Source organism: Mesoplodon densirostris, chromosome 1 (genome assembly GCF_025265405.1).
Source record: "Mesoplodon densirostris isolate mMesDen1 chromosome 1, mMesDen1 primary haplotype, whole genome shotgun sequence".
NCBI lineage: Eukaryota > Metazoa > Chordata > Mammalia > Artiodactyla > Ziphiidae > Mesoplodon > Mesoplodon densirostris.
Genome location: NC_082661.1, coordinates 211,089,386 through 211,114,639, shown reverse-complemented (window position 1 = coordinate 211,114,639; position 25,254 = coordinate 211,089,386). Strand labels below are relative to the sequence as shown.

Here is a 25,254-nt window from a genome sequence, read left to right as displayed (position 1 = left end):
AATCTCTGAATTCAAAAGGTAATGGTAAAACACGTCAGAGGCCTGCAAACTGGCCATAAAAGCAGACCCAAGGGATTCTGAGCTCCTATCATGGGAGCTGGAAGAGCACTAGAAAAAGGGAAGAAAGTTCTAGAAAAGGGTGGATCATGCCTGGTCCTGCTTCCAAAGAGGAGATTTTGATTATTCAGAATATTTTCACTGTTTCATATTTGAAAAATAAAAAAACACGGAACTTTTGAAATAAAGCTCTAGGCCCAAGAGGTGGCCCAGGTGCCATGTCACCAAACCGAACTTTCATGGCCCTGTAAATGCTCCGCTTGACCAGAAACACAGCATGTGCAGTCAGCCAATCCCCAAACACCAAGTCTACTCTGCGCTCTACACTTATTTCCTTGCTCCTTGATCTTTCTAAATGTCAGCCACGCAACCTCAGCCAATCATGCCCGGTTTCCGCGCTGAGGCTTCTAACACTCTACAAAACTCGCCCTTGCCCGAAACCCCTCGGGAAGACTGTTCCACTGCTTGTGAAGCCCTATACACTCTCAATCCATGGGCTCTTTTCCCTTAAATAAAGGACATCAAACTCGTTACCAAATTGTTTTAGTTTTGTCATTTGACAGAAGAAAAGGGAGGAATAGTAATTATGAAAACCTGAAGATTTTATAGGTTCAAGAATTCTAATTTTGTGTCTCCTTTAGTACTGCTCTAGACCATATCACATTCAAAACCATACTTCTGTTACAAAGTGAAGCACATACATTCTACTAGTTCTACACACACACACATTTGCTCCAAGAAACAATATTCCAGAAAAGTACCTTTTGAGAGTGCAAGCGAATGATAATCTCCACATGTGATCTGAATTATATTTTTTTCTTGTAAAATGCACTGAAACCTGATGAAAGAAAATATGGTTTATGTTGATCACATAATGGAAGTCACAACATTGATGTAAGAGTTATTAACTGTATTTAATTAGGATTGAAGCTCAAAACATTAAATTTACTGCTTCACGTTCAGCACATCTAAAATTATTATAATAACGTGCTTTAATTAGTGGCTTAAAAAGAAAATAATGTGCATTACAAAACTGTGGTAAGATGATTCTAAGACACTTTTGCATACAATAATTTTATGATGCAGGAATAATACAAGATGAAAATAACTTCTAATTCACATGATCTACTAGTAAAAAATCTCACAAATCATTCATTTGATAATTCATTTTTTCCCAAGGTAGAAAACTATTTCTGTAAATATAACTTATAGCATTATTAGGAGTGTTAAATGAGTTAATGAATGTGAAAGTCCAGTTTGGGGCTACTTGGACTAACCAATCATTTCCTTTAAATGCCAAAGCAACACATGGTACATGCGATGTGAGACATAAATTGATTTATAGTTCATTTGATAGAATTAACTTGTCCAGAATTCATCATTTACTTAAGATGTTACTGTATAAAGCAGGCGACAAGGATCATATAAAGTAATATCTTCCTACAAAAATTATGATTGCCTTTTGAGTAAAATTTAAATGATTTTTAATAAAAGAAAACACCTTCCTTACCTTGCATGTGTTATGCTATAGTTGTACTCAAATGGTTTTCCATCTGAGGAGAGAACCAGCATGTGCTCTGCGCCTTGGTCCATGGAATGTATCTTCATTTTTTTCCCTAACTTAATGCACTCTGCAGAGCAAATCCAACTATCACCATTCTGTTACCCACTATTATTATTCATTTCATTATAATACACTTAAAACACCTGGAAAAAGTATGCTTTTAGATTCCTGTTCAAGAAGTTCATAAAGAAAAACTAAATTTGAAAAGCTAGAAATGAAAAAGGCTGTAAGAAAATATATCTTAATTTTTGGACAACACAACTCTCTTTTTTTTTTTTTTTGCGGTACGCAGGCCTCTCACTGTTGTGGCCTCCCCCGTTGCAGAGCACAGGCTCCGGACGCGCAGCCTCAGCGGCCATGGCTCACGGACCCAGCAGCTCCGCGGCATGTGGGATCTTCCCGAACCGGGGCACAAAGCCGTGTCCCCTGCATCGGCTAAGCGGATTCTCAACCACTGCGCCACCAGGGAAGCCTCCACAACTCATTTTAAGAGTAAATATATTGTGTATTCTGAGATACACTCTTTCCAAAAACAAAACAAATAACAATAATAAACCCCTCCTGACGCTCCATCTAGAAGCCAAGGCCTATAACCTTAAAAGGAGACATTTGGTTTGGGGGGACGATTTTTAAAAAGGATGTTGTTAAAAGAATTGTTATTGGCATTAGTGCATATTTAGCCCTTTCTAAAAGTTAAAGATTTAAAATTGTCCACTATGCCATTTACTCTTATTTAATTTGTTCACAAAAAGTAGGACAGGGACTTCCCTGGTGGTCCAGTGGCTAGGACTCCGCGCTCCCAATGCAGGGGGCCTGGGTTCGATCCCTGGTCAGGTAACTAGATCCCACATGCTGCAACTAAGAGTTCGCGTGCCGCAACTAAGACCCTGCCCAAATAAATAAATAAATAAATAAATAAATAAATAAGTAGGGTAGATTTGGGACCTTGTTTCAGCTTTCAGTTCTAACGAAAAAAAATCTATTCTTGTAAAAATACCAAAGCACAAACGACTTCATAATAAAAATGCTAAGAGAACCAAAACGGTTTGGTAATAAAGAAGAAATGGCCCAACAGACTACAGTTGTTTAGAGACCCAGCATTTCAAATCAGTTGGAAAAAAGGAGGGTTTATTCAAAAAAAGGTACTGGGACATCCGGCTAGCCATTCTGGAGAAGCAAATCAATCTAGATCCCCCTACTTCATTCCTTAAGTCAAAATAATTTCCAAGTGTATCAAAAATTTTAGGTTTAAAAATAAAATCTTAAAATTAGTATAAAGATGAGTACATAAAAAAAAGAAATTGGATTGTGAATAGCTTTCTAACATAACACAAAATCCATAAGCCTCCTTAAAAGATTGATGAAGTAGACAATAAAATAACCTTAGCTAAAGGCAAGTCGAGGAAAATTTTACAACGTATATGACCGACAAAAGGCTCCTCTAACTCAATATTCAAAAACTCTTCCAAATAAATACGAAAAAGATGACAACTCAATTTTTTTTTTTCTTTTGCGGTACGCGGGCCTCTCACTGCTGTGGCCCCTCCCATTGCGGAGCACAGGCTCCGGACGCGCAGGCTCAGCGGCCATGGCTCACGGGCCCAGCCGCTCCGCGGCATATGGGATCCTCCCGGACCGGGGCACGAACCCGTGTCCCCTGCATCGGCAGGCGGACTCTAAACCACTGCGCCACCAGGGAAGCCCGACAACTCAATTTTTTAAAAAGCCAGGCAAAGATATGAATGAACAGGCAGTTCAAAAAGAAATGCGAATGGCCCACAGGAAAAAAAATCCTCGACTCCGCTCAAGTTAAAAGTAAAACGAACAAAAGTAAAATATCATTTTCTTCACTCAACAGAAGGGCAAATTTTTCAGTTGAGTGTGTGGCCATTTGCTTTCCCGCCCACCTGTAGAATCGGAACTACGGACACCGGACCTAATCTCTACAGAGATTACCACGGAGAAGTGCAACTGAAAGCACTCTTTAAAATGCCTGCAAACATCGTCACTGAGAACAAGATTAACGCGAACGAGGTTCTCCAAAGACTCTACATAGGAGCGGACCGAAAAAGGGGTCAGTGAGAAACACACTTGGAACAGAAACCAACGACAGAGGAGGGCTGGCTGAGATAAGATGCTGCCGGTACACTCCCTCTGTGCGGTCGGCGGACGGAGCCGACTACTCCTCGCCACCACCCCGCCGAACTCCACGCCCACCGGGATCGGGGCTGGGAGAGCGCAGGGATGCTGCACGAGCCAAGCGCGAAAACCCCCCGGGCCGGCGCGCGTCTGCGGCCTCCGCGGACCGCTGCGGCGTCTGGTCCCCTTCTGAATCTTCTTCGCGGTGAGAGAAGAACTGCACAAGTCGGGCCACTCTGTAGAGAAGCGTCCCTGCTGGCCCCGACCGCGACTCCGACCCCGCAGGCGCCGACCCCGGCAGCCCACCGCACTCACACCCCCAGCCCGCGGCGGGAGGGCCGAGCGGGCGCTGCGCCGCCCCACTCACTCGGCTTCCTGGCGCCGTCGCTCCCCGCCGGCAGCTGGTGGACCTCGACGCCGGCGCCGCCGCGCTCCAGCACAGCCAGGCGTTCGCGCGTGCAGCACATCTGGCGCGTCGCCTCGGTCCTCCGGGACAGCGCGCTGCGGAGCGGGTCGGCGCTGGGGAAGAGCCAGAGCTTCGCACCCCGCGGCTCCGCGGGCCGGGACGCCGGGACCAGCCGGGACGCCGAGCGCGCGCCGCCGCCCCGCGACCCCCTCCGTGGCCTCCGCTCCATCTCAGTTTTCCCGGGCTCCACGGCCGTGCCTCCGCTCTCCAGACCTTCTGAAGAGACCGAGCTGTGACGAGGCAAGGAGAGGGGGAGATGGCCGCTGCGAGAGCGCCCACGGGACCCCCGGCGTCGCGGTGCGCAGGCGGAACGAGAGCAACGCGCGGCGGCGTCGAGGAACCGCAGCCTCCCTGCCCCGCCCCTGCCTCGACGCCGGGCTTCCAATGTGCTGTTTGGGGGCGGAGCCGGCAGTGTCAGAGAATCGAAACTGCCTTTTTTTTTTTTTTAAGGGGGCGGAATCGAAAAGGAAAAGTTAAAGGGAAACTGGATGACTCACGACTGGCTTGGACGGTGGCCAGAGTAAACAGGACACTGGCCGGTGAAGAGGTGGGTGAGCAGAGCTGAGAAGGTGTCCCCGGGCGGGCAGTGGCCACCTGAACTGGCCTTCGAAGAAACACTGCAATTCCACTAGGAGGAGCCCTGACACAGGCGGACTTGCAGAATTTCCAGAAACTATGGTGGCCCGGAGAGCTGAAATTTGTTAAGCATTCTGTTGGGGGCTCTGCTGCAGTCTCGTGGTGAAACTCGTGCCGTCCCACGGCCCACGCTGCGGTGCCTGCAACCACTGATCTGCTGTCAATAAATCTTTGCCTTTTCTAGAGTTTCTTAGAAATGGATTCAAACTTGTGCAGTCTTTTGTGTCTGACTTTTTACACTTAGCATAAGGCTTTTGACATTCATCCTGTAGTGTTTCATCAGTAGTTCCCTCTTTGTTATTGAGTGGTATTCTATTATATGGATATACCACAATTTCTTTATCCATTTACTAATAGGAAGGCTTTTCAGTCCTTTCCGGTTTGTGCCCACAGAGAATAGAAGTGCTGTGAATACTGTGAACAAGTCTTTGAGTGGATAAATGTTTTCATTTCTTTGGGGTAAATACCTAAAAATGGAATTGCTGTGTCATATGGTAAGTACATGAATATCATTTTAAGAAACTACCAAACTTTTCTAAAGTGCTATACTATTTTGCATTCCATCCAGCAGTTTATGGGAGTTCCAGTGCCTCTGTATCTTTGCCAACATTTGGTTTGGTCAGTCTTTTTAATTTTAGCAATTCAGGTAGTCTAGAGTACTATCTTATCGCAGTTTTAATTTCCATTTCCCTTACGATTAATGATATTTAGCATTTTTTTCAGGTGCTTATTAGTGCTGATCTCTGTCTCTTATTTGGTGGTCTGTTCACATCTTTTGCCCATTTATTAATTCGATTGCTTATTATCTAAGGGTTTTATATATATATGAGTTCTTTTTTAATACTTATTATTTTATTTGACTGTGCTGGGTCTTAGTTGCTGCACGTGGGATCTTCCTTGCAGCTTTCAGGATCTTCAGTTGCAGCATGTGGGATCTAGTTCCCTGACCAGGGATCAAACCAGGCCCCCCTGCATTGGGAGCGTGAAGTCTTAACCACTGGACCATCAGGGAAGTCCCTATAATACAACTCTTTATGTTACATATAAAGTCCTTTATTAGACATATGTTTTGAAATGTTTCCTACCAGTCTGTGGATTGCCTTTTAATTTTATTTAAAATGTCATTTGAACTAACACAATATTGTAAAGCAACTATACTTCAATTTTAAAAAAAGCTATGATAAAACTAAAACAAAAAAATAAAATTCCATGAAAAAATGTCATTTGAAGAGCTTAAGTTTTAATTTTGATGCAGTTTATTCATTTTTTCTTCTTTATCCATTTTTGTTTTTCTCTTACATAGTTCATGCCTTTTTTGTCTTAAGAAACCTTTGCTTGACCCAAGGTAACAAAAATTTTCTTATATGTTATCTTATAGAAGTTTTATAGCTTTAGGTCTTTTTTACATTTCAAATGAATTATTCTTTATGATGGGAACATAAGGGATGGGATGGGAACCTGTAAGGGAACAGGTTCATTTTTTTTTTCTTATGGATTTCCAACTGTTCCAGTTTGCCTTTACTCACTGAATTGCCTTGGCGTCTTTGTCAAAACTGTTGGCTATATGTGATTCGATTTACTCTGGGACATTTTATTGTGTTCCATTATTTGTATGTCCATTTTTTAAAAAAATAAATTTCTTTCTTTCTTTCTTTTTGATGGTGTTGGGTCTTTGTTGCTGCGTGTGGCCTTTCTCTAGTTGCGGCGAGCGGGGGCTACTCTTTGTTGTGGTGTGCGGGCTTCTCATTGCGGTGGCTTCTCTTATTGAGGAACATGGGCTCTAGGTGTGCGGGCTTCAGTAGTTGTGGTTTGTGGGCTCTAGAGCGCAGGCTCAGTAGTTGTGGCGCACGGATTTAGTTGCTCCGTGGCATGTGGGATCTTCCCAGACCAGGGCTTGAACCCATGTACTCTGCATTGGCAGGTGGATTCTTAACCACTGCACCACCAGGGAAGTCCTGTATGTCTATTTTTACTCCAGTACCACACTGCCTTGATTACTGTAGATTCTAATTAAGTCTCAAAATCAGTTCACTCAACTGTTCCACCATGGTCCTTCTTCAATGTTGTTTTGGCTATTTTAGGTCCTTTGCATTTCCATATACATTTTAAGATCAGTTTATCAATTTCTACAAAACAGACTGCAAGGATTTGGAAATTGCACTAAATTAGATCAGTTTCAGAAGAACTGACATGCTGATAATATTGATTCTTCTGTCCATGAGCATGTCTCTCTCCATTAATTTAAAGCTTCTTTAATCTCATTCAGCAATGTTTTCAAGTTTTCAGGGAACAGTCAAGCATATTTTGTTAAATTTATCCATAAGTATTTCTTATTTTTTGATGATATTGCAAATGGTACTTTAAAAAAATTCATTGTATGATTGTTATGAGTATATATAAATGCAATTAATTTTTATATATTGACCTTGAACCCTGACACCTTTCTATATTTACTTAATAGTTCTAGTAGTTTTTTTGTATGGATCCCTTTGAATATCCTACGGATACCCATGTAATTTGTAAATAAGATAGCTTTACTGTTTCCTTTCTAATCATTATGCCCTTTCTTTTTTTTAGTTTGCCTTATTGTGTGGACTAGTACATCTAGTACAATGTTGAACAGAAGTGATAACAGACATCTTGGCCTTGTTCCCAATTTTAGTAGGAAAGCATTTGGTCTTTCACCATTAAGTATGAAGTAATCAGGTTGAGGAAGTTCCTAGTTTTCCACGAGTATCCATCCTGCATGAGTGGCTGTTGAATTTTGTCAGTTTTATTCTACCTCTATTGAGGTAATTATGTGATTTTTTTTCTATTATAGTGAAATATAATGGATTTTCAAATGCATTTCTGGATTAAATCCCAGTTGGTCACAAGGTAGTATCCTTTTTATATTTTATTGGGTGTTTGACATGTTAAAACTTTGTAGAAGATTTTTGTATCTGTTCATATGAGAGATACATGTAGTTTTCTTTTCCTGTAATGTCTTTATCTGGTTTTGGTATTAGGGTAATGCTGGCAACAGAGAATTAATTGGGAAGTGTTCTCTCTACCTTTATTTTCTGAAAGAGTATATAAAGAATTGGTACTATCTCTTCTTAAAATGTTTAGTACAGTTCACCCATTTGCACAGAAAAAGTAATGTTGGAGTTGAAGGGCCTGAAAAACACAACCCAAGAGTCAGGTGCCTAAGGATCCCTAAGATTTAGAAGTTACCTTTTCCCTTAAAATCAAATAGAATACATCTGGGCCTTCATTCCATTTATTAGAAACCAGATACATCCAAAATAACTATGAGGATTTGCTGGGGGCTTATGTTTCTACTAACCACCTTACATTCTAGTGTCCTTGGTGAATTCTCTATGTCTGTTTTGTCTATCCTCAGATGCCTGCCCTCTTTCCACATCAGCACCCCAGTATGAACTTTACCCCATAGTTTCCTTTCCCAAAGTACCACTGACACAAGGCTTCTGTGTATGGTTTGGGATGACAATAGGCATTTATAGAATAGCTTACAGTTTAAAATTTAATATGAGATAGAAATGGCCCACAAAATTCATTTCCACCATACTTATATCTCTCCTTTAATTCATTCTATACCATGATGCTGAAAACATATTTCATGTTCTTCATTTTTTTCCAACTGTAATTAAATGGGAGTTCCTTGTTGGGCTTAGCCTTTAACCAAAATAATGATATCTGCATTTAGAATGCTTCTTGGAACACAGCAATGAGCATAAGTCATTATTCATTAAATTAATAAATCCTTTAACATTTAGACTTTTCAGATAGATTGTTTGGCTAAAATCAAAACTCTGGAGACATTCCAGAATATAAAAATATATATCTATGTGCCTCAAAAACATGTTGAATTAGTTTATAGTTTTATTTTTTTGAACTTCAGCATGTCTTTCATATTTGCAGACAGTGTTTATTAGATGTACAATTTTTTTTTTTTTTAACACGGGCCTCTCACTGTTGTGGCCTCTCCCACTGCGGAGCACAGGCTCTGGATGTGCAGGCTCAGTGGCCATGGCTCACGCTCTGCAGCATGTGGGATCCTCCTGGACCAGGGCACGAACCCGCATCCCCTGCATCGGCAGGCGGACTCTCAACCACTGCGCCACCAGGGAAGACCCCTAGATGTACAATTTTTTTTAAATATCTGTTAGCTTTTAACATTTAGTATATTTTTAAATGATAATTATTGTTCAGGAAATAATTCAGTAAAAAGCAAGCATTCTCATAGCAAGTTTAAGGATCAGGAAATGTTGATTCATTAAAAATGTTATCCTTGACTCATCATGTTATTGTTTATCCCAGCATTTGTCAACTTATTCTAACTACAATCCGTCAACACTTTGTACTAAGAAGAACAGAAGGATCGAAGGGTGAGAGAACCTGAAATCTGAGCCTCTCGAAGGTCGCTATCACTCTGTGGCCGTGGGTGACATAAATCCTTTGTTGCTGTTGATGGCTACTTGAAGTGCGTCCTCCATTCTTTCCATTGTAGAATATTTAGGGAGGTCCAGAATATTATGACACATCAGTGATCTTGAGAAATCTCTTTCACTGAAAGTTTCAGGACAGTGAAATAGGATTCCCACTTTCCGTATGCCTTTTACATGCAGCCTTTCATTTCCTGTAAGAAAAACTAAAAAGAAATAAACTTTGGTTAAGAGAGTTCATAGGAAGAGCAAAACTTAAAATGAAAAGGAAGAAATCAGTCACTTCACTCAACAAATATGTATTGGGTCCCCTTGTGCAAAGAGAACTACATGGGACCATGTGGAGTGAAAAAAAATCATGACATTTGGTCTTGGTCCTTGATCTAGTGAGTTCATGATCTAGTTGAGGGGAAATTATATACCTGAAAATATAACAGCAAGATACAAGGAAGTTTAGTTTAGCTCACCTAGGAAGTATGAGGAGCAAACTCAAGGCAGGGAGAGAGGCACCGGGCTGGCATGACAGGGAAGCTTCAGAGGTCACAGCTGGCTAGTCAGTTCTCAAGGAGATGAGCTGGCTGACCATTCTAGGCAGGGGGAAAAGCCCAAGAAAAAGCCAGGTGTAGGAAAATGTAAGTGAACTCACTGAACGTACAGCCAACAGAACCACTGGACTGGGCTTCCCTGGTAGCGCAGTGGTTAAGAATCCACCTGCCAATGCAGAGGACACAGGTTCAAGCCCTGGTCCGGGAAGATCCCACATGCCACGGAACAACTAAGCCTGTGCACCACAACTACTGATCCTGCGCTCTAGAGCCCACAAGCCACAACTACTGAGCCCGTGTGCCACAACTACTGAAGCCCACGCGCCTAGAGTCTGTGCTCCACAACAAGAGACGCCACCGCAATGAGAAGCCCGTGCACTGCAACGAAGAGTAGCCCCCGCTCGCCACAACTAGAGAAAGCCCACGTGCAGCAATGAAGACCCAACGCAGCCAAAAATAAATAAATAAAATAAATTTTTAAAAAAAGAACCACTGGACTGAAGCAAAAGTTTCCCATTAAGAGAGAAGATTGGAAAGGTAGTTTGGGCTTGTGGAGAAGTAGGTTAGGTTTATGGGAAAGTTGTCCTCAAACATCCTCAGTAGCAACAAAAATAGCAAGAAGAAAGATGCGTATCTCAGGAAAAACTGAGAAATGGGATGAAAAGGTAAGAGAATAAGGCATTAAGTCTGTCCTGTGGAAACCTTAGGGTTCCCACCAAGAGAAGTACTTATACCACATGGAGCTTAGTGCTCCTGAGCCTGGGCTTTGAATTAGCCTGCTGGGTTCAAATTCTCATTCTGACACTCACCAGCTGTTTGAACATAGACAAGACACTAAATGCCTCAAGCCTTTTTTTCCTTGTATCTGAAATGGGGAAAAATAAAAGTGCCTGCTTCATGAGGTCGCTATTAGGATAAAGGGGTGTAATCCATATAAAGTGATCAGTACAATGCCTGGTGTGGAGGAGGCACACGATAGAAAGGCTGTTATTATTATCACCATCAGTGGTCATTGCTATTATTATTATTACTTCTAAAATAGCATTTGAGACAGTTGACATTGTCCTAATTCCATAGAACTTTAGGTAATTAAATAAAGGTAGGAATGTGAGATAAAAGCCTCAGTCAGGAGCCAACCAGAGTGAAGAAAGAGGACACAAACTGTAATTGGAGGTGGTATTAGAGTCAGTGCAGACAAGGTAGTAAAATAGCAATATCTTTATTACTATCATTTTTTTTAAAATGGGAACAGGTTTATGTAAGAGAGAGAACAGTGGTCTAGAAGGCAGGAAACCTGGATTCTAACCCTTCCTTTGCCATTAACATTTGTGACACACCATTAATAATGACTTTATCTCAAGTAAGATATTTTAAAAAGATATATAATTATAGATCCATCTATTACTGCAATACTTACAGAGGAATTTTCTCTTTTCATCCAAAGTTAATTTATGGAAAGCATTCCAAAACATCAGTATCGTAGGATGTGATTTACAGTATCCTGGACCATACGTTGAATGCTTGAAAAAAAAAAGGAGAAAAATGGTTTTTAGGGGGAATTCTTGTTTGGAAGAATTAGAGGCACTTTAGTTATCACCTACCTTTTCAAATTGTTTCCAGTCATAATTAGTATTTCCAGCTATTGCTGTCATTAGTTCTTCAGCCTGGAAATGTTTAAGTATCTCTTTGTCAAAGACTTTAGGAAATCCTCTGTGAAATTCCTTATAAACTGCCATGACACAGGTGTTGCAAATGTAATCAACACACTTAGAAACATACTCTTTCCTTGAGGGAAGCAAAAAAAAAAAAAAGGCCAACAATATACTTTACCAGTGACTAAACTATTCTGTACTTTGCCCTTTTTACCATTTCTATTGAGAAAGAAAAGTAAGTTACGTCTGCATTGCACACAACCTTGTATGACACAGGGGTGTGAAAACACCTGGTCAGCTAGAAGAAGGAAACTTCAAGAATATGGCAAAAGGATGCAGGCTTTGTTTTGCTCCCAGTTCCCCAGCTGCAGACAGGACAATATTTTAAAAACACTAATCTGAATGTGTCATTCTGCTTAAAATCTTTCAAAGGCTTCTCATTGCCTTTATGGTAAATTTCAAACCTCTGTTGCAGGATCAAAAAGGCCTCCATGATGTGACCCTTGCCCGACTCAGGAGCCTCTTCCCACTTCTGTTGGAACCTCCGGTCGCGCTGACCCTCAGTTCACTGGCCTCACCGTTTCTCCTACGGTTAGGCCACAGCAGGCGGGGCTTCCTCTTCACCTGGCAACTTCCATCACTCATCAGAATTTAAAATGAGTGTGACTTTCTCAGGGTTGGTCCTCTCTTCCTCTCTCTCTCCCCTCTCACAATACATCACTATGTGAAAATTATTTCTGCAAAGGTTGTCATCCACCACGTGATGAGTTTCCTGATGGCAGGTGTGCTTGAGGTATTTCCACCAAAAACATGCTAGTACATTCTTCCCTATACAATTTTAAAGAACTAGGTGTTAGTTAATTACTTATGTAGTTCGGTCTTCTAAATATATATCTATAAATAGAGACATACCCTAGTATATGCTGTATATTGCTTTAAGCATACATCATTCCATTTAGTTTTTTATATTGTTCACATTGATTAAATAATTGCTGTCTTTTCCCTTTATTTGAGAGTATATAGACATAACGTATCAAATGAGGAGCATGCGGGGGAAAAGTCCTACAGTTTTACAGAAGTAAAACACCCTTCAAAAGACACATCCCATATTTAAGACACTATAATAAAAATATTTTTAAAAAACATTAAATCTATGGGCTTCCCTGGTGGCGCAGTGGTTGAGAGTCCGCCTGCCGATGCAGGGGACACGGGTTCGTGCCTCGGTCCGGGAAGATCCCACATGCCGCAGAGAGGCTGGGCCCGTGAGCCATGGCCGCTGAGCCTGCGCGTCCGGAGCCTGTGCTCCGCGACGGGAGAGGCCACAACAGTGAGAGGCCGGCGTACCGCAAAAACAAAACAAAACAAAACAAAACATTAAATCCAAACTATAATCTGGCTTTCATTAGTACTCACAGAAAAACGTATGCCAAGTACTTCTTTAATGTCATCAGCTTCATCATTTAGAACTTATTTGGTTTAAAACATTATATTTATTATTCTTGTAAAATTTCAAAAGAAATAAATGTTCAATGGAAAAAGTTGTGGATAATGTAGAAATGTATAAAATAGCATGTAAATTTCTTCTCCTCCACCTACCCACTCCCTCTTCTTGGAATTAACCTCTATTTACGGTTTGATTGGTATAGACCCACTGCTAACACAGACACTGCTGCATCTTGGTGGAAATTATAAAAAGGAGTCCCTTCCTCTAGACCAGTGATTCTCAACCAGGGGTGGTTTTGTCCCCCAGGGAACATTTGGCAAAATCTGGAGACATTTTTGGTTGTTACGACTGAAGGGAGTTTTGCTACTGGTATCTAGTGGGTAGCAACCCCATAGGCTGCTAAACATTCCTACAATGTCCAGGTCAGTGCTCCAAAACAAAGAAGTATCCAGCCCAAAATGTCAGTATTGCCAAGGTTGAAAAACCCTGCTCTACACTGTCAGAGCACGTGGTGTAAATCTAGCCAGTTTATTCTTCCACTAACAGTACATGAGAAGAGAATACTTCCCCCCATCTGCTGCCAGCTCTACATTTTATAAGAAACTTTTAACAGTTGTCAATCTGTAAGCAGAAAAATATCTCATTTTCATTTGCATTTTCTTGATTACTAGTAAGGTTGAGCATATTTTCATTTTATTATTATATATACACACACACATATCTATATCTATATCTATGTTTATGCATCAGAGATATTAATCCTTTGTCTGTCATATGCGTTGCCAGTATTTTCCTCACAGGATATAGTTTGCCTTTTAACTTAAAACAAGTATTTTTCAAACCTTAAAAAATAAAGTTGATGGGGCTTCCCTGGTGGCGCAGTGGTTGAGAGCCTGCCTGCCGATGCAGGGGACACAGGTTCGTGCCCTGGTCCGGGAGGATCCCACATGCCACGGAGCGGCTGGGCCCGTGAGCCGTGGCCACTGAGCCTGCACGTCCGGAGCCTGTGCTCCGCAACGGGAGAGGCCACAACAGTGAGAGGCCTGCGTACCGCAAAAAAAAAAAAAAAAAAAAAAAAAAAAAATACATGTTCTGATCTGGGCCTGAGATTCTGCTTTTCTAATAGCTCCAGGTAACGCTGGAGCTTCTGCGCTGTGCAGCATGTTTTGAGTAGCAAGGCTTTACATGACCTAATGTCACATTAGTACATATTGTGTTCGTGTTACAGTATATGGTATAGTTTTTCTGTTCTGAAAAACCGTAAGAAAACAAATTAAAAACTTACATTGACAGGAAACCGCACATAGAAACCCTCTTCAGGATATATGAACATCCCATATTCTTTCTTGGTCATATCTTCAAATATATAGTCAAGAACTCGGACTTCACCCCTTCTCCCACAGAACGAATTTCTTTAATAAATTCAACCTGAGGAACGAGAACACAGTCCCAGGTCTAGATTTAAAATACAATGTCTTGACCTTGACGGAAAAGTTTAAACCTGCTAGTAGCAGGATTCCCAGAATCTGCTCTCCTGACCTAACTGTACTCTGTTCTCCCTCAATCTGCTTCTGAGCAGTGGATGCCATGAACCTATTTACTGTCAGATTACTGTATAGTGAGTGCGTGGGTCCCTTCCACGGCTACGTGAACCAAGTGAAGCGGGATTCTAGCAAGGCTCAGCATTCTCCAATTATGTTGACCAGTGTCTTGAACCAAATTTTTGTTTTTTTGATTTTTTGTTTTTTTTATTGTTGTTGTTTTGTTTTTTTGTGGTACGCGGGCCTCTCACCGCTGTGGCCTCTCCCGTTGCGGAGCGCAGGCTCAGCAGCCACGGCTCACGGGCCCAGCCTCTCCGCGGCATGTGGGATGCTCCCGGACCGGGGCACGAACCCGTGTCCCCTGCATCGGCAGGCAGGCTCTCAACCACTGCGCCACCAGGGAAGCCCCTGAACCAAATTTTGATGTGCTTCAAACCCCTGGGACACTAAGTTCCTCAATTCTTCTCTCTTGTTTATCTTCCTCTCATTATTCAGGCTTTAAAACTTGGGCTCCAGTCAACAATTGTTTGGCTTCTCCTGCCTCTCCCCTCATTAGGACTTCAGATACACAGCCCTCCCCATCAGCCTGGGTATGACACCTTTGTAGGAACCTTCAGAGCTGACTGCCCAGAATGCTCTTGTGGGCATCATTAAGACCAGGTCCCTCTTTTCTAAAGTCTACCTCTGGGCTTTGTAGTTGAGTACTATTCTGGGTTTCCTACTAACTCTCTAACTACTCCTTCTATCCTTCCCTTTCTGTCTGTTTCTTTTTATCTTTTTGATACAAGTATCAGCAAGCTTCACTAAGAGTTCTCTTTCTCTCCTGTTTGCCTAGAAGATCTTACTTACTGGCACTTTGATCAGCCAACTCCTGGGCCACTGTCCATCATCTCCAAGGGTCTGCCTCACATTCCATCCAGATATCCCAATAATAAATTAAGCTTGCCTCTGATTTTCCTATTTCTGCTCATTTACACTAGCAAGTCTGCCTTTGCCACGGTCAGGACCTGCTCATAAAGGGCCTTGACAACCTTGCCTTGTTCAGAGTCAATATTTGATTGGATTTGTCTTGAACTTTGCCTTCTTACCTCTTTGTCATCTCCTGTAGGCAGAATCATTTTCTATTCATTTCCTCATAATCAAGATTTGAAGGAAAACAGGTACAGAGGGAGACAACAACTAGAGAGTCTGGCTTATAAAATAGTTTCTATGTTTTCCATTAGAGTCCTATGCTGGGAAGCAGACCTCTCCTCTCTGAGGCCCACCCTCAGGTTCTGACTTCTCTGAGAACTTAACTCTTCCCCTCGTGGTTGATATCAGGAAAAGTCACTCCCTTCTGGACAGATGCCAGCCCTCACCTACAAAGTTAGTCATTATTCTGTGGGCAAACGATCTGAGGTACCACCCAGTGAAAACCCTACAGGTGCTCACAAAGGGTGAAGTGAAGGATGCCAAGAATTGGAACCAATATACTGGAAAGTCTACGACTGAAACTAGAGCCAAAATGGAGGATAAGTATCTGTTGCACCTGCTGCTTGCTGACTGCATTCACAGCCCCAATTCTTCACCCCTCCTTGACCCAGGTCTTTTGCGTGTGACTTTGCAGTTCCCCTCATTAAAGAGGCTGAGTATATTTTGCCAGCCCTTGACTTGAGTTCAGCCATGTGACTTGCTTTGACTAAAGCCATGTTTGTCGTGTGACTGGGCTTCCTGTCTTGTACCTCTGACAATGATGTGAGAACATGTTTGCGGGTCCCAGGAAGAAGATGGAAAACGTAGGAACCAGGGCCCAGGGCCAAACTGCCCCAGCCAGGCCTAGCCTAGCCAGCCAATCCCTAGCTAACTCGCAAACATGTACATAAGTATAGACAAAACCCGCAAAGCCACCCAGATGAGTTCAACTTAGATTAGCAGACCCTCAGCTGAATTGCAGATCTATAAGATTATTATTTTAAGTCACTGTGCTTTGGGATGGTTCATTAAGCAGCATTTCTGTAGCCATAGGTAACTAATAGTTAACTCATAACCCCAGTGTTCAATTAAACACCCCATAGCTTTTCTCTGAAGGGTTAGCAAGGAATCCTGGAAACCATTAGGCTGATAACTATAGTTGCAAACACAGGCTCTTCCTGTGCTACATTATATAAATGTTTCCCTCCCACATTGGTAAAAATATCCAGATATTCCAGAGGTCAGTGACTTCAGCTTGGCTTAACTGATGCAGAGCATCTTCAACTAGGTGACTCTATCTGACTCTAAGTGTAAATGGAGGGGATTCATCCTTTCCTTGCAGAATTATTTGCCCAAAATCCATGCACTCTTTCCCTTCTGATTCCTAGAAAAAGAAATATTTTAGGAATCCTCATAGGAATACTAGGAATTGTTTAATATTTCAAATAAACATATTTTATATAGCACACATTTATGCCTACCATTGCTATATACACTCATATTATAATTATTTAAGGAAAAGAAAATCATATCTATATTATGGGAGATAAAGAGGTGACAGGATCTGTGGCATCTGGGAACTGTATATAGGAGATTATTCACCATGGATGTACAGCTAAATAGTCTCAGATCACTTATTATAGGAAACATAATCCTTACAGGCAACAGTGGTATTAAACATGCTGAAGCATTCATCCAGTGTCATCCGCTTCACAGTCTTGCCACCATAATCTTCAAAAATATAAGGGCAGTGGAGGAGCTCAGACATGTCAGATGTAGGAAGAAGACTAGAGAAAAGGCTTTCCGGGCTTCCCTGGTGGCGCAGTGGTTGAAAGTCCGCCTGTCGATGCAGGGGACACGGGTTCGTGCCCCGGTCCGGGAAGATCCCATGTGCCGCGGAGCGGCTGGGCCCGTGAGCCATGGCCGCTGAGCCTGCGTGTCCGGAGCCTGTGCTCCGCAACGGGAGAGGCCACAACAGTGAGAGGCCCGCGTACCACAAAAAAAAAAAAAAAAAAAGAAAAGGCTTTCCAAGAGAAAACCCACTCCTCCTCTACTTCTAATACCTGTGATCCATCTCCTGAATTTGCATGGGAACTCCCTAAAAAGATGTCACTGGTGGCCTCAGTTTGTAGCTAGCATTCTTCTTGGCCACCCAATACAGTACTTCCATGTAGCTTTTCTGAATTCTCAACATTTCCTTACCAATTTAGTCCCATAATCTTCATTCTGATGAACTCCCTTGGATTAGAAATCAGGTGTTGGACTTGCTATCCTTGCTTTGACCTCAACACTCCTCTAGGGCTTCTGCTTTATCCCAAGGACAGTAAAGGAGTATTTAGGATTTATAAACCAATGCAACCCTCTTGGGGCCTGTCCTGCAATAGTGACAGCAAGACAGGTGGATAACAGCTGTGCTATCCCAGGTTTCCAGGCTGAGTGTGGGTGCCCATATAAGCCCTCTCCAAGCATCTGAGACAAGTGTGCCTGTGGCTCTAGGCTTGGGAAAGCCCTGTCCCAGATCTCTGCCACCACTAAGGACTGGGAATTTGATATATGATGCTCCTAGATTCTTCTGGTTGTTCCTTCAGATGTTTGTTGTAAAGAAATTCCAGGTTTGCAGGGAAAGGGAAAAGTGCCATTTCTGGTCCTTCCTGGTGGTGGGTCTCCTCTCCTTTGGTCCAGGAGTCTGCAGCTCTGGGATGCGTCGCGATTCTGATTGCCAAGCAATGTGTCCTGTGGCTCTGAGTGACAGGGGGTGTCCAGCAAAGCCCTCCACTGACTAGAGCAGGGAGAGGTGTATGTGGCCTGTTGTAGGCTCCCCCTTCTGTCACCTAGCCAAGAACTGGACTGGAAACCTGCAGCTTAACTTATTTTCCAGTTCCTCTACCCCCATTCTCCATGTACTGGTTTCCCCTCTCTACATTTATGCATTTGAATTGGTAATACAGTTCGGAGCTTACAATTTTGACTACATCCATCATCTCTCCCTTGGAAGACAGGATTCTGGAGTATGCTTTCTAACTTCACCCTTGACAACTACAACTAGGGTTTTCTTGTCCTCAAATCTTCCCTAATGCTTCATAATATGCAACCTGCCTGGGTCCACTGTCCACTCAACCCTCATTAACACAGTAGACAGGTTAGATAGAGCGCTGCTATAGAAGAAAGTACCATGTAGGGAAGGACTTGTTTAAAGGACACTTACGGGGCAGTTAGGCTTCGCAAGGAAAGACAATCTATTTTCTCTCATTACCAGGGATGTTAGGAAAAATTTTTAAAGGGGTAGCTGGGAAACAAAAGAGGAGATGATTCAGTCAAATCTCCTTGTAAACATGCTGATGACAGACACTAATAACCTCAACTAAAGGGAGAGTCCTTATCTACAGAATGCTTTTAGCAGGATGTACCTTGGCCATCTAGGTTGCTTATTATAAAGAAACACGGAATTTATAGATTTATGGGGCATGGCTCACTGGAAAATGTCATGTAAGCTATATAATTAATAGGGTATATAAAGGAAATGTTTGATAACTGAAATGGCTCATTTGGTGCATGTGATGTCCCAGACCTCTCCATGTCTCACCATGTGAGTCTTTAAAGTACAAATATCATAGATAAACAGATACAAACCTTTCCTGAGGAATGGCCTAGAAAACAAGGCTCAGCAATCAAGAAAATGTTTGGGAAATCTTCAGCATAATGTCTGGGGGTAGGGGCTGGGATGAGGATTATAGATACATAACTAAAAGCTCAGGCTGATGGCGATAAGAGACCCAAAACAGCATGTAAATGTTGTGTGGGAACAATACAACTACGAGAGAAGCAGCAGAAGGGAGGGTAAGTGGAAAGCAGAATAAACTCACTGAAGGACTCACAGGCAGTATCTGGGAAGAAAAGGTATCACTTGTGGCTTACAAATCAAGCTCCAAGACTCTAAAGCAAATATGAAAATCGAAAGACTAACACTAAGAACAGAGTAGTAACTAAAACTGGATTGAGGAGGAGAATGAAGGGAGTGGGAAAGAACAGTTACTAGATAATTTCTGTATTCCTCATAGTAGAAGAACAATGAATATTAACCAAAGAGTATGAGGATTCAGGGACTTCCTCGGTGGTCCATTGGTTAAGAAGCCACCTTCCAATGCTGGGGACGTGGGTTCGAGCCCTCTTTGGGGAACTGGGATTCCCACATGCCGCGTGGCATCTAAGCCTGTGTGCTGCAACTACTGAGCCCATGCACCACAACTAGAGAGCCCACGTGCCACAACTACAGAGCCCATGCACTCTGGAACCCACGCCACAACTACAGAGCCCACCTGCTCTGCAGCCTGCATGCCACAATTTGAGAGAAGCCCACACGCCACAACTAGACAGAAGCCCATGCACTGCAACGAAGAGCCCGCACGCCGCAACTAAGACCTGACGCGGCCATGAATAAATAAGAAGAGCATAGGATTCAGGCATTATGTAATAATAAGAAACAATTAAAATTAAAACTGAAATGTCGTGATTAAGCCATCACATCTGGAAAAGATCACAAAGCTTGGTAACACTGCATCGGTGAGAGTGTGTGAAAGAGGCTATTCATACGTTGCTGTTGGTACGACCACTACGTACAGTAATATGGCAATATTTAATTATTAAAGGAAAAAGATTAAGCATCATTCTACCTTCATATATGACTGATATTTTTCAGGGTAACCAAATTGCCCTGATTGACAAGGAAAAGTTCTTTATAGAATTCCATTTAATAATTTTGGAAGGAATGATAAGATCAGAAATATCACCATTTTTCAAACTTTAACAATGCAATGGATGAAATTATTCATTAAAAGTTGATGGAATGCATGTATCTTTTCAAATTCAACTATATACACAGGAGTGGAGTTTCTGGGGCATAGGGCAGTTCTATTTTTAGTTTTTTGAGAAACCTCCATACTATTTACCACAGTGCTACACCAATTTACATTCCCACCAACAGTGTGCAAGGGTTCAGTTTCCTCCACACTGGGTGACAGGTTTTATCTTTCAATATTTTGAGTATGTCATTCCACTCTCTCCTAGTCTGTAGAGTTTCTGCTGAGAAACCTGCTGATAGTTTACTGGGGCTATCTTTGTAGGTTGCAGTCTTTTGTTCCCTGGCTGTCTTTAAAATTCTTTATCACTGACTTTTGACAGTTTTAATATAATGTGCCTTGGAGAAGGCTTTTTGCATTGAGATAATAAGGTGTTCTATTAGCTTCACGCACTTGTATATCCAGTTCCTTTCCCAGCTTTGGAAAGTGCTCAGCTATTAATTTTTTAAATAAGCTCTGTGCTCCCTTCTCCTTCTCTTCTCCTTCTGGGATACCCATTATCCCAGAAGGAGGGCTCTCTTTTCTCCACATCCTCACCAACATTTGTTATTTGTGTTCTTTTTGATGATAGCCATCCTGACAGGTGTGAGGGGACAACTCATTGCTGCAATGAACACTGGGGTGCATGTGTCTTTTTGAATTCTGGTTTTCTCTGGATATATGTCCAGTAGTGGGACCGCTGGGTCATATGGTAGTTCTATTTTTAGTTTTTTAAGGAATCTCCATACTGTTCTCCATAGTGGCTGTATCAATTTACACTCCCAACAACAATGCATGAGGGTTCCCTTTTCTCCACAGCCTCTCCAGCATTTACTGTTTGTAGATTTTTTTGATGATGGTCATTCTGACTGGTGTGAGATGATACCTCATAGTAGTTTTCATTTGCATTTCTCTAATAATTAGTGACGTTGAGCAGCTTTTCATGTGTTTGTCAGCCATCTGTATGTCTTGTTTGGAGAAATGTCTATTTAGGTCTTCCGCCCATTTTTTGATTGGGTTGTTTGGTTTTTTTTTTTGATATTGAGCTGCATGAGCTGTTTGTATATTTTGGAGATTAATCCTTTGTCAGTTGTTTTGTTTGCAAATATTTTCTCCCATTCTGAGGGCTGTCTTTTCGACTTGTTTATGGTTTCCTTTGCTGTGCAAAAGCTTCTAAGTTTAATTAGGTCCCATTTATTTATTTTTGTTTTTATTCTCATTACTCTAGGAGGTAGGTCAAAAAATATCTTGCTGTGATTTATGTCAAAGAGTGTTCTTCCTATGTTTTCCTCTAAGAGTTTTATAGTATCTGGCCTTACATTTAGGTCTTTAATCCACTTTGAGTTTATTTTTGTGTATGGTGTTAGGGAGTGTTCTAATTTCATTCTTTTACATATAGCTGTCCAGTTTTCCCAGCACCACTTATTGAAGAGACTGTCTTTTCTCCATTGTATACTCTTGCCTCCTTTGTCATAGATTAACTGACCATAAGTGTGTGAGTTTATTTCTGAGCTCTCTGTTTGGTTCCATTGATCTATGTGTCTGTTTCTGTGCCAGTACCATACTGGTTTGATTACTGTAGCTTTGTAGAATAGTCTGAAGTCAGGGAGCATGATTCCTCCAGCTCTGTTCTTCTTTCTCAAGATTGTGTGGGCTATTAGGGGTCTTTTGTGTTTCCATTCAAATTTTAAAATTACTTGTTTTAGTTCTGTGAAAAATGCCATTGGTATTTTGATAAGGGTTGCATTGAATCTGTAGATTGCCTTGGTTAGTATGGTCATTTTAACAATATTGATTCTTCCAATCCAAGAACACAGTGTATCTTTCCATCTGTTTGTGACATCTTTGATTTCATTCATCAATGTCTTACAGTTTTCAGAGTACAGGTATTTTGCTTCCTTAGGTAGGTTTATTCCTAGCTTTTTATTCTTTTTGATGTAAATGGGATTGTTCCCTCAATTTCTCTTTCTGATAGTTCGTTGTTAGTGTATAAAAATGCAACAGATTACTGTATATTAATTTTGTATCTGCAACTTTACTGAATTCATTGATGAGCTCTAATAGTTTTTTGGTGGCATCTTTAGGATTTTCTACGTATAGCATCATGTCATGTAAGAACAGTGACAGCTTTACTTCTTCCTTTCCAATTTGGATTCTTTTTATTTCTTTTTCTTCTCTGATTGCTGTTGCTGGGACTTCCAAAATGATATTGAATAAAAGTAGTGAGAGTGGGCATCCTTACCTTGTTCCTGTTCTTAAAGAGAATGCATCCAGCTTTTATTCTGCTTCAAGAGTGAAACAGCTATAAATCCTCTCCTGGGTGGGCAGGCAAGTGAGCTTCACTGCCAGGAAAAAGACCCCATACTTGCACTTGGATGAGAAATTGCAGAAACAAACATTATCACAAGCTATCCTATCTTCCATGTGTCCCCCTAAATGCCCATCTGTCTCCCAATGGAAATTGTTTCATTTATTTCTCCCCCTTCCCTAAAGTTGGCATATAAACCCTCATCCCTAGCTGCTCTTCATGAGTAGAACTTTTCTTTTCTGTTAATCTGTCTATTCTTAATCAGTAGGTCCCAAAACATATGAATCCCAAACTAGTACTCCTTTCATAAGTTATACCTCTCAAGCATTGTTTTTCTCATATTGAAAATAAAAATACTGTATATACTGTACATTTAAGTATGCCGTAAGAAAATAAATGCCAGCGCCTAATACAGTGTCTGGCATATAGTAACCTCATAATAAACACCAGCCCCTCCGCTATCACACTTCCATCTCACTCAACTCCTAACAAAAGTAAACTGTAGACATATTGGTTCCTGTAAAGAAATTCTATTGATCTATTTCTCAAGTGAATATTGGTTATTACCAAAGAAGAAATCCATTCTTTTTTTGTTAACTTCTCGCCATTTCTAAGTCCACATTAATGGAAATAGTTTGTCCAGATTCTCTTTGGATGCAAGAAATGCAAAAAAACACATAAACAGATGTAAAGGAATATTTCTAACTTCATATATCATTATGTATAATTTTATTTTACTACATATCATATATTATCTTTTTTCTTAAAGCTTGCATTCTTTCAAAATAATCAATTTACTTGGCACACAAAAAAGTTATAAAATCTATGTTCTCCTAAGAGAGAATAGGTAACAATTTATTATCTAAAGTTTGGGCTGCAACAATAGCAAAAGTTTACATGCTGCGTCTGAGTGCTGAAACCATTTACCCTCACACTCAGCCTTCGCACTGAGAACTGAAACTCCCTAACCCCACCTATCTTACCATCTATATTTACATTATTTTGGGATTCCACTGTTTCATTAGCATGACTTTACTATTCCAAGACACCCTTGCCCAACCAAATGGCTTGACTGTTCATTTAGGAACTTCCTGAAAAGACCCATTAACCCTACCAACAATCAACAGTTGACTGCAATCAACAGTTTACGCCCAAAAATCCTTCACATCTCTTGTCTCAAAATCCTTGCCTTGCTGTTTCCAACCTTTCCGGATTGTAGTATCTTTCCTCAATCCTGATAAAGTCCGAAATCCTCCCCTCCCACACTGAAAGACCTGCCTTAATCCAAACTGTTGATTTAAAAAAATTCAGACCTGGCTATTCTCCTCAGAAATACTACCAAGGCTTTCTTAGTCTAGGTGTGGCATTTCCCTGGGTTGTGTTGGTAATATTTGAGGAGCCTGCACTCTGTAGGACGATTTGTGTTTATAATGTACTATTAAATATTTCATGCTTGCTAGATTAACCCATCAATTGTAATACTAGGCCTAAAACATTTATGCAAGTACCAAAACAGAGTACTGTAAATTTCCCTGTAAAATAAATTCTCCTTTGCAGCCTTTGGCGTCTTAAGATCAAACCTTGAGGTTTATCACTCCTGGGAAGGGGACATGGAGACACTTTAGAAAGATAATATTCTTAGTGTAGAAAAGATTCTCCTCTAGGTAATGAGAATTAGCTTGAGGCTACAGTGGGGAAGAAACAGGATACATTACATGGTAGAGTCCCCTCCTTTCTAGGCTAGAAGGATGGCAAGAGGAGGAAGGCAAATGGGAGAGAAAGCCGGCAGAGGGCAGCAGTGTCTTGACTTCTCATCTCCTGCCTTTGGCTGGGATATGTAGAGATGAATAGGGATGCCTCTGGGGACTCTAGAATGATAACTGCCTCGTGAGCTGCGGCGGGCAGGCATGACACTCATCTTCCCTGGGCTTCTCTGGTTCCCAGGTGCAGCTGTTGGACCCAACAGTCCCTCCCGTCTCCCTGAGGAATGGCTGGGAATGCAGCTGGGTTAAGAACCAAAGGGACAGGGCCTCCCTGGTGGCGCAGTGGTTAAGAGTCCGCCTGCCGATGCAGGGGATACGGGTTCGTGCCCCGGTCTGGGAGGATCCCATATGCCGCGGAGCGGCTGGGCCCGTGAGCCATGGCCGCTGGGCCTGCGCATCCGGAGCCTGTGCTCCGCTACGGGAGAGGCCACAACAGTGAGAGGCCCGCATACCTCAAAAAAAAGAAAAAAAACAAAAAAGAACCAAAGGGACAATGGCGGAGGGGCGGGGAGGGCAGGTTACTTAGATGCAAGAAGTACCTGCAACAGGGGTTAAGCGAATAGTGAGTACCGCCTAGCGGCGGATGTGCACAGCTATCTTCTGAGGCCAAGTCAACAAGGGAGGGACAGGACCTGACCTAGCGAAGGAGGACGGGGATGAGTGACACCAGGTGCGGACAGACCTCCAGGGCACCGGCCTCCAGAGTAGACAGAGGGCAGCCTAAGGGCCCCTTTATGCTGATATGCCCCCTCCCCTCCCTTGTTACTGCTAAAGTAATTAAACAAGGAGGCCATTACACTGCAGTGGCTCTAGCGCCATGGTGGCCTATAAAAGCAAACCAAAATCTAAGCCTGTAAATGTCTCAAAGTTATGAATCAAAAGCTAAGGGCAGGGCTTCCCTGGTG

General features: G+C 41.9%; 2 protein-coding genes across 4 annotated transcripts in view; both read right to left on the bottom strand.

The window, feature by feature from the left end:
- Positions 1-4,604, bottom strand: part of HERC5 (HECT and RLD domain containing E3 ubiquitin protein ligase 5) — a 41,731-nt gene extending 37,127 nt beyond the window's left edge. Inside the window, exons 1-3 of one of the 3 annotated variants that reach the window (XM_060114940.1) lie at positions 4,128-4,604; positions 1,568-1,688; positions 819-895 (exon numbers count right to left, since the gene is read on the bottom strand). In XM_060114940.1, the coding sequence (XP_059970923.1) occupies positions 819-895; positions 1,568-1,688; positions 4,128-4,395 (466 nt within the window). In that variant the 5' untranslated portion in view covers positions 4,396-4,604. Of the gene's footprint in view, positions 1-818; positions 896-1,567; positions 1,689-3,838; positions 3,865-4,127 lie in introns of those variants that run through there. The other 2 variants (XM_060114948.1, XM_060114953.1) reach the window with 2 other exon arrangements.
- Positions 4,605-9,082: 4,478 nt separating this feature from the next.
- LOC132500116 (probable E3 ubiquitin-protein ligase HERC6) lies at positions 9,083-12,713 on the bottom strand. Its single transcript, XM_060115009.1, has 4 exons — positions 11,972-12,713; positions 11,457-11,640; positions 11,273-11,375; positions 9,083-9,516 (listed from the first exon to the last, which is right to left on the bottom strand). The coding sequence occupies exons 1-4, from the start codon at positions 11,998-12,000 to the stop codon at positions 9,293-9,295; spliced, it is 540 nt and encodes a 179-aa protein (XP_059970992.1). The 5' UTR covers positions 12,001-12,713; the 3' UTR covers positions 9,083-9,292.
- Between the last annotated feature and the right edge of the window lie 12,541 nt (positions 12,714-25,254).

Coding starts and splice junctions, on each gene's coding strand:
- LOC132500116 (XM_060115009.1), bottom strand. CDS start 12,000: ATGGAGGCCTTTTTGATCCTGCAACAGAG. Junction 11,641..11,971: donor TTTTTGATCCTGCAACAGAG/GTTTGAAATTTA, acceptor GCTTCCCTCAAG/GAAAGAGTATGTTTCTAAGT. Junction 11,376..11,456: donor ACTGGAAACAATTTGAAAAG/GTAGGTGATAAC, acceptor TTTTTTTTCAAG/CATTCAACGTATGGTCCAGG.